The sequence below is a fragment of the Emiliania huxleyi genome (assembly GCF_000372725.1).
Source record: "Emiliania huxleyi CCMP1516 unplaced genomic scaffold EMIHUscaffold_1, whole genome shotgun sequence".
Classification (NCBI taxonomy): domain Eukaryota; phylum Haptophyta; order Isochrysidales; family Noelaerhabdaceae; genus Emiliania; species Emiliania huxleyi.
Genome location: NW_005202428.1, coordinates 1,252,741 through 1,260,628, shown reverse-complemented (window position 1 = coordinate 1,260,628; position 7,888 = coordinate 1,252,741). Strand labels below are relative to the sequence as shown.

General features: G+C 69.1%; 3 protein-coding genes across 3 annotated transcripts in view; 2 read left to right on the top strand and 1 right to left on the bottom strand.

The window, feature by feature from the left end:
• DUR1 (tentative urea transporter) overlaps positions 1 to 1,528 on the bottom strand; it is a gene marked incomplete at both ends in the record, with an annotated part of 1,954 nt that extends 426 nt beyond the window's left edge. The window contains 3 exons of the mRNA XM_005794109.1: positions 281 to 424; positions 714 to 770; positions 1,352 to 1,528. Coding sequence (XP_005794166.1) covers positions 281 to 424; positions 714 to 770; positions 1,352 to 1,528 — 378 coding nt within the window. The remainder of the gene's footprint in view (positions 1 to 280; positions 425 to 713; positions 771 to 1,351) is intronic.
• A 1,392-nt stretch (positions 1,529 to 2,920) lies between these two features.
• EMIHUDRAFT_194217 (hypothetical protein) lies at positions 2,921 to 4,357 on the top strand (the record flags this gene model as incomplete). The annotated part of the gene is made up of 4 exons (XM_005794108.1): positions 2,921 to 3,028; positions 3,316 to 3,432; positions 4,018 to 4,096; positions 4,185 to 4,357. The coding sequence occupies 4 exons, from the start codon at positions 2,921 to 2,923 to the stop codon at positions 4,355 to 4,357; spliced, it is 477 nt and encodes a 158-aa protein (XP_005794165.1).
• Positions 4,358 to 5,227: 870 nt separating this feature from the next.
• EMIHUDRAFT_425757 (hypothetical protein) lies at positions 5,228 to 6,906 on the top strand. The gene is made up of 4 exons (XM_005794107.1): positions 5,228 to 5,244; positions 5,312 to 5,384; positions 5,455 to 6,105; positions 6,178 to 6,906. Exons 2-4 carry the CDS (start codon positions 5,358 to 5,360, stop codon positions 6,568 to 6,570), a joined length of 1,071 nt encoding a protein of 356 aa, XP_005794164.1. The 5' UTR covers positions 5,228 to 5,244; positions 5,312 to 5,357; the 3' UTR covers positions 6,571 to 6,906.
• The last annotated feature ends 982 nt before the right edge of the window (positions 6,907 to 7,888 follow it).

Sequence of the window (7,888 nt, the reverse complement as noted above, 5' to 3'; positions counted from 1 at the left end):
TCCGGTCGACGTACTGGATTGCGAGCTCGACCTGGCGAGGCGGAGCCGAGGCGGAGCCGAGGTGGGAGCCGAGGTGGAGTCGGGGGCGACGAGGAGGAGTGGAGGGGAGGAGGCTAGGGGCGAGGGCGGGAGGAGGAGGCGACGGGGAGGAGGGTAGGGGCGGGGGCGACGGGGCGGGAGGAGGAGCGGAGGGGCGGGGGAGGCGGGGGGGAGGGAGGGGCGGGGGCGGCGGGGCGGAGGGGCGGGGGCGGGGGCGGGCGACCTTGTCGACTGCGTGCACCGTCGCGCCCGGCGCACACGTCTTTACCAAGTTGAGGTGGAGCGCGCGCACGATCGGCGAGTCGTCGACGATGAGGACGTGGAAGTTGTCCGACGGCGCGACGCCGAGGTTGTCCGGGAGGCCGCCGATGTTTGCGACGAGGAGCTGCAGCAGCAGCAGGGGGGGGAGTGAGGGCAAGCAGCGGCGAGGGCAGTTGGCGAGAGTCTCGCCGGCCCGCTCGATGGGGAGGTGGTCTCCGAGGTGTGTGGGAGGTGTGGAAAGGGGGGTGGGCGGTGTGTGGGAGGTGTGTGGGAGGTGTGTGGGAGGTGTGTGGGCGGTGTGGGGGAGGTGTGGGGAGGTGTGTGGGAGGTGTGTGGGAGGTGTGTGGGAGGTGTGTGGGAGGTGTGTGGGAGCTGTCTGGCGCCTGGATGAGCTCGTTCCGAAAGATGCGGACGCGCTCTTGCGCCCCGATGAGGCGGTCGGGGTCGGAGAGGGCGAGCTTCTCGCCCGCCTGCGGGGCGGGGGTCGGCGGGGCGAGGGTCGGTGGGAAGGCCCCCCGGCGAACACGCCGAGGCGTGGTCTGTGTCGTGCGGGTTTGCGCGTGCGTGTGGGTTTGTGTGCGTGTGCGTGCGTGCGTGCGCATTCGCTGTTGACGTGTGCTCGCGCGCGCGCGCGTGTGCGCGCGTGTGCGCTCTCGCGCGGAGTCGCTCGCCTTGAGCTGGTCGAGCGAGTACGCGTCGGTGAGGTAGTCGCAGATGTCTGCGAGAAAGAAGCGGTCGTCGCAGAGCAGCTTGGCGCCGGTCGAGTAGCCGATGGTGAGCGAGGCGTGCCTGCGCGCGCGCGAGGCGGGCTGGTGGCGCGGGGGAAAGGGCCGCGGGCGGGCAGGGTGCCGGCGCGCGCCAAGCGAGCGAGTGCTCCATGATGAGCATCTGAGCGATCATCATCGCCGCCGCGAGGATCTCCGTGTCGAGGCCGAGGCACACGCGCGCCTGCGGCGGAGGCGGGCGGGCACGCTGGAGGGGCGGCCCGGCGCGCGCGCGCTGCCGCGGCATTCGTGCGCGCCTCCTCGGCGTAGGCAGACACGTCGGCCACCGTCGCCTGGTTGTCGAGCCGCGCGATGGCGATGCCGATCGCGTGCGACATGGCGTGCATCGACTTGCCGTCGGCGGCGGACGCGGAGGAGGAGCCCACCTTGGAGGCGCCTGCCTTGGAGGCGGTGCCTGCCTTGGAGGCGGTGCCTGCCTTGGAGGCGGTGCCTGCCTTGTCCATCGCACGGCGAGCGGGCGCTTGCTCTTCGCACGAAGGGAAGAATTCTTAAAATAAGCCTCTCTCACAGCACACTGGCACGACAAGGGCGCGGACTGGCGCGGACTGGCAGAGAATTTAAACAAAAGAAGTCTCCCTGCAAGAAGGGAAGAATTTTCCTCCCGCAAGCGAGTGTGGAGTGGTGGTGTGGGGCGTGCAGTCGAGTGCAGTGTGGTGTCCATTAGAGAGAGAGATTTTTAGAAGCCAACAAGAAATGTGTCACACAGAGTGATTTGCGCTCGGCAGCTTGTCGACTACCAGCCGGAGCCGGAGTCGGAACCGTAGCCGAGATGGTCTTCGAGGGTGTCGAATATGTCATTCGCCTCGCTAGTGGAGCCGGTGCCGCACGAGTCGCGGTCGGAGGAGGAGTCGTCGGAGGAGCGGTGGGACGCCTCGCGCTTGTCGCGCCTGATGCGCTCTGCGAGGGGGCCGGGGTCGTGGTCGTCGTGCTCGAGCGTCGGGTAGGTAGCGCGCCTTGCGACCTTGTCGGCCGAGCTGCCATCCCAGTAGAAGGTGTACCAGTCGCCGCGTGGATAGAACCAAGCGTTGACCAACCTGTACCGTCCGAGAGCGGCCGCCTGAGCGGCCTGAGCGGCCGCCTGAGCAGCCGCCTTTGCAGCAGCCTGAAGGGAAGCCCAGCTTATTTCTTTTTCGCCTGTGTTAGTGCCAGTGCGAAAAAGAAAGAAAGAAAACAGAGAACCAAAGGGAGGGATGGGAGGACACGCCGCCACCACACAGGGATTTTAAGGAGAGGAGTGTGGAGAGAGAGAGTGTGGTGCTAGCCGTCGCCCACCCTAGGGAGTCTGCCTCTTCCTATCTCTCTTCGCAGTCTCTCGCCGCTTCTCGCTGCAACCTTCATGCCACCTCGCGGTCGTCCCACTCTCGTCGTTCTCTCCCTTGTCATTTCCTCCTCTGTCGCGTCGTTCTCTTCTGCCTCGTCCTGCGACGCCGCCGCCTGCCGGTCCCTTGAGCCTTGTTCTCGCAGCTTCTTTCGCCTTTCGGCGCAACTCCGTCCTCCTCGCGGCGTATCCTGGCCCCTCGAGTCTATCGAGCTCCCCTCGCGCAAGGACCACATTTCTGACAACAAACAAGTATTGCTAAAAATCTCTCTCATTTCTGACCCCCACTCCGATCATTTGCCTACAGGTCATGTTGTTGCTCAGGTCCACTCTCTCTTCGAACACTCGTGCCTCTACAGATGATTCCCGGCCCTGTGCGGCCTAATCCAAAGGCGGGAAAGATAGAGATAGATAGATATAACGCGTGCGTACGCGAATCCACGCGCTCGCGAAGAGGTAAAATTCTTTTTCGCGCACTCTGTGTGGCCTCTCAAAGCTGCATGGTGCTGGGGCCGACATGGCACCCGTGAAGCTGCTCCGCGTGGGCGACCTCGTGGAGGCGCTCGACCTCGAGGGGCAGTGGTACCCGGCGCGTGTGGTGCAGCAGGCGTCGGAGGGGCTGAGCGTGCTCCTCCACTTTGACGGCTGGAGCGACAGCTATGATGAGTGGCTGCCTCAGGCACTCGCACACGCACTCGCAGCTAGTGCCCACGCTCGCCGCCTCCCTCGGCGCCACTGCCCAGCCAGCTGCCGCTCGCGCGCGCCGCCATTTCCCAAACGCCGAAATTAAGCTGCCGCCACCGCAGCAGCCACCGCCGCAGCAGCAGCCACCGCCGCTGCTGCAATCGCTGCTGCAATGTCTGTCTTTTCCTCTGCTGCCATCGCCACCGTTCCCACGCCCGGTCGCTGCAGGCGTCGGCGCGAATCCGGCCGCACCGCGGCTGGGGGACGGAGCGGATGCCCGACGACTGGCAGATCGGCTCAGTCGTCGAGGCGCTCGACCTCGAGGGAAAGTGGTGTGCTTCAAAGGTACGCGCCACGCCTCTCCCCCTCTGCGCGTCTGCCTCTTCTCCCCTCCCCCCCTCCCCCCCACACCACCACCCCGCCACCACCATCCCCGCCCGCCCACCCGCCCACCCAACCCCAGCTCTCGTCTCCGCCCCTCGGGGCAGCTCCTTCTCTCCTCGGACCGCAGCTCTTGGGATGGGGTGTAGTCACAGCTGCCCCTTCGTGCACCCACAGGTGCTCCTCTCCTCCGAGAGCAGCGTGCGCGTGCACTACCAGGGCTGGCCTGCAAAGTGGGACGAGTGGATCGACCGGTCCGCCGGCCGGCTGCGGGCGCGTCAGGCGGGAGGCAAGCGGGCTCGTGCACTGGAGGAGCCGGGACTACGCCTCTCTCTCTCTCTGCTCTCTCTCTCTCTCTGCTCTCTCTCTCTCTCTCTCTCTCTCTCTCTCTCTCTCTCTCTCTCTCTCTCTCTCTCTTGCTCCACTCTCTCGTTATCATCTCTCTCTCCCTCCCTCTCTCCCTCTCCTCATCTCTATCCCTCTCTCATCTCATCTCTCTCTCTCATCTCCCTCCCTCATGCCTCTCAGCGGCCTCCGTCTCCGCCGCAGGACGAGGGCGGGCGCGGCGACAACTCGGAGGACGTGTGCGCCCTCTGCGAGGAGGTGGGGCGGCTGGTCTGCTGCGACGGTGCGCTCAAGCCCTGAGACCGCGGCGGTGGCGCCCCCTCCGCCCCCCTCCCCCCCTCCCCTCCGCACGCGCGGCATGCCTTCCGCAGGGCCGTGCCGCCGCTCCTTCCACATCGAGTGCGTGCCTCTGAACAACCCGCCCCCGCACGACGAGCGCGCAAAGTGGCGCTGCGCAGACTGCCTCGCCCGGCGGTACCGCTGCTTCGGCTGCAAGAAGTGGGCGGCGCGCGACGAGCTGCAGCAGTGCGCGGTGCACGCGTAGTGGCTCCTCAGAGAGCAGCACGCTCCCCTGTCTGGACAAGTCGGCTCCGAGAGCACCACACCGCCACTCTGCATCCACCCACCGCCGTCGCCCCGCACACCCACCGCCGTCGACCCGCACACCCACCGCCGTCGACCCGCACACCCACCGCCGTCGACCCGCACACCCACCGGCGGGATCGGCGGTCGTGTGGCGGCCCTGCGGACCAGAGTCGGTAGACTTTGCCTCGGCAGACTCTGCCTCGCAGACTTGGCCGGGTGAAGGGCGGCCGGGCTTCCTCTCCAGGCGCGGCACTGCGGCAAGATGTTTCACCCGGCCTGCCTGCTCGCCTCGCTGCAGCCCTTCCCAAAGGCGGCCAGGGCGGCCGAGGCGGCGGCGGCCAAGGCGGCGGCCAGGGCGGCGGCGAGGGGGGAGGCGAGGGCGGCGGCAAAGGAGGCGGCGGCGAGGGCGGCGGCGGCGAGGGCGGCGGCGGCGGCGGCGGCGGCAAGCACGACGGCGGCGGAGGAGGCAGCAGCGGCAAAGGCGGCGGAGGTTGCGTCGGCCGCAGCTGTAGAGTCGATGGGGGAGGGGACGGCGGCGCTGGCGGGGTCGGAGGACGAAGAGGTCGAGGTGGAGGCGGTGGTGGAGAGGATGCCCCTTTCCGAGGTTGGCTCCAGCGACGCCGGCTGCGGTGAAGGAGGCGAGGGCGGAGGCGGCGGCGGCGGGGGCGGGGGCGGGAGCGGCGGGGCCTATGGCGGCGGCGTGGCTTGTGGCGGCGGCGGGGCCGGCGGGGCCGGTGAGGCTGACAGCTGTGGCGACAATTGCGGCGGCGCCGGCGCTGGCGCCGGCGACAGCGCGCGCGGCGGCGGCGACAGCGCGCGCGGTTTGCTGTGTTGTGCGCGGCATTGGCGTGCTGCCACGCGCGGCTGGCGTGAAGAGGCGCTGCTCTTTCTTCACGGCCTCTTGTGTGAGCAGGTGCCACACGTGCGGTGGGCCGGAGGAGGCCAAGTACGGTCGCGGCATGCAGATGTGCGTGCGCTGCTGCACGGCACCGCCAGCACTCGTGCCTGCACCATTCGTTAGCAGTACACCGGCACTCATCAGTCACGAGACAATAGGCGCACCACCACTCGTGCCTGCACCGCACAAGCGGCGCGGGCGAGGTGGAGCTGCAGATGACGCACTGCTCGATGCTCTGCCGCCGATGCGCGCACAACACGCCCAAGGGCCTCAACGCGCCGGACCCTTGGTTGCCGCCGGCCGCGCAGGCGCTGGTGGCCGCGCAGGCGGCTGCTGCAGACAGCGAGGTCGCCGCCCCGCTGCTCACTCTCGCACCGAACGACGTGCGAGACACGTTGCACGCCCTCGCCGGCCTGCGCACGGCCAAGCTGCCGCGGCGCGGGCTCGGGCTGCCCGCCGGGGCGGAGGAGCGGCCCTTCGAGCTGCCCGCCGACGTGCTCCACGAGCTGCGCTCGCACCAGATCACGCCGCGGGGCGGGTTCGGCCCGCCGGCGTACAAGGAGATCCGCCGCTCGGTGTACGCGCACGGTCGGCCGCGCGAGATGCTGCCGGCCACCGACGTGGGTCCCTGCCTCTGCTCGCTGGCGACTGGCGGCTGCGACCACCGCTGCCAGAACCGCGCCTCGCAGCAGGAGTGCGACGCGGCGACGTGCCCGTGCGGCAAGCTGTGCGCGAACCGCGAGCTGTCGACGCAGGAGGCGCCGCCGGTGGCGCTCTTCCTGACCGAGACCAAGGGGTGGGGCGTCAAGGCGACGCGCCGCATCTCGCGCGGTGGATGGCTCCCGATCGTGAATTGCTCATGAGTCTTGCCTGAGTCTAAGGCGACGCGCAGCATCTCGCAGGGCGAGCTCGTCATCGAGTACGTTGGGGAGGTGATTGACGAGGGCACGTGGGAGGAGCGCAAGCGCTCGCTCTCGCGCTATCAGCACATGTACTTCATGGCGCTCAACCCGTACGAGATCGTCGACGCGTCGCGCAAGGGCAACGTGGCGCGCTTCATCAACCACAGCTGCTCGCCCAACCTGCAGGTGGAGAAGTGGTACGTGCAGCGCGTGCCGCGCCTCGGCCTCTTCGCGCGCATGGAGATCGCCGAGGGGGAGGAGCTCTCGTACAACTATTCGGTCAAATGGTCGGGCGACCCGAAGGTGGCCCAACGTTGCCATTGCGGCGCGCCAAACTGCACCGGCTTCCTCGGCAGACCCCCTCGCAACTAGGGGGCGCGGCTGAGAGCGCGTGCGCGCCGCCGCGCCACGGAAGGCGAGCTGAGGCACGGGCGGCACGCTCTAGCGTCTACGCTCTCGCACCGTACTCGAGGCCTCCCGCCTGGCGCTTGTGCGCCTCCGCGCGCGCGCGCGCGGTCGCGCATGGTCCCGCACCCCCCGGTGGGCCCGGCTCCGGCGGCGCAGGGGCCGCACCGCGCACCCACGCCGGACGCCGCGCTCGCGGCGCGGACCGCCGGGGCGCGTGACGAGTGACGTCGTGAGTCGTGGTACGGCGCGGGGTTGTCACGTACGGGGCTTTATACGTTCGTCACCTCACACGTCAGACATATCACCCCACGGAAGAGGCCCGAGAGTTTTTCATCCGGTTTTCATTAGCTGTGAATAGTTTTGCGCCAGCCGACATGTAAAGTTTCCTCGCACACGGGCCCGCCCCCCCGGCTGAGCCCCTGACCGTGACCTCACTCCCACTCTCATGTGCACATTCTCTCTGTCACTCTGTGACCATGCGTAAACCGTAAGGGGCGTGCATCGAGGTTTCTGCTGCGTGCTGCTGAGGTCACACTGTGGTCAGGAAGCTGGCTTCAGCCCTGCAGCCGCCAAAGCTGATTCCAAGGCAGAGCGGGAGGCCTCGACGGCATAAATCGCCGCCAGCGCCTTTGCCCGCACGGTGCCGTGCTTCGCTCGGATGCCGCCTGGGATGGGCGCGTGCGCCGGGACGGACGGAAGCATCGACGCGAGCTCCGCCGCGGCAGCCGCCGCCTCCTCCGCCTCCTCCGCCGCCTCCTCCACTCCAAGCAGGGGCGGCTGGTCGCCGGACTCGATGCATGGGCCCGATCGAGCGCCCCCCTGTCGCAGCTTCTCCCACGCGCTCGCCGGAGGAGGAGGAGCCGGAGGAGGAGGAGGCGGCGGCGGCGGCGGCGGCGGCGGCGGCGGCGACGGCGGCGGCGGCCGGCCCTGGCGGCGGCTGCCCTGCTCGTGCAGCAGAACCGACGGAGCCGTCTCTTGCCGCAAGAGCGGCGGGGAGGTCGCGGGCTTTAGGGCGCCGCACGCGAGCCGGCGCGACGCAATCTTGGCCGCCTCCATGTACCCCGCCGCCACCGCCGCCGCCTCCCTGGTTGCGCGGGTCTCTGCTGCCGCCGCTTCGAGCGCCGCGGCGGCCGCAGCCTCCTGCGCGGCGGCGCTGGCGGCCGCATCCTTTGCCACCTCTAGCATCTTCTCAGCCACAACCTCGCTGTTGGCAGCCGCCACAGCTTCCTCCGCCACCGCCTCCGCCGCGCCCACCGCCGCCAGCCTCGCCGCCTCAAAGTCC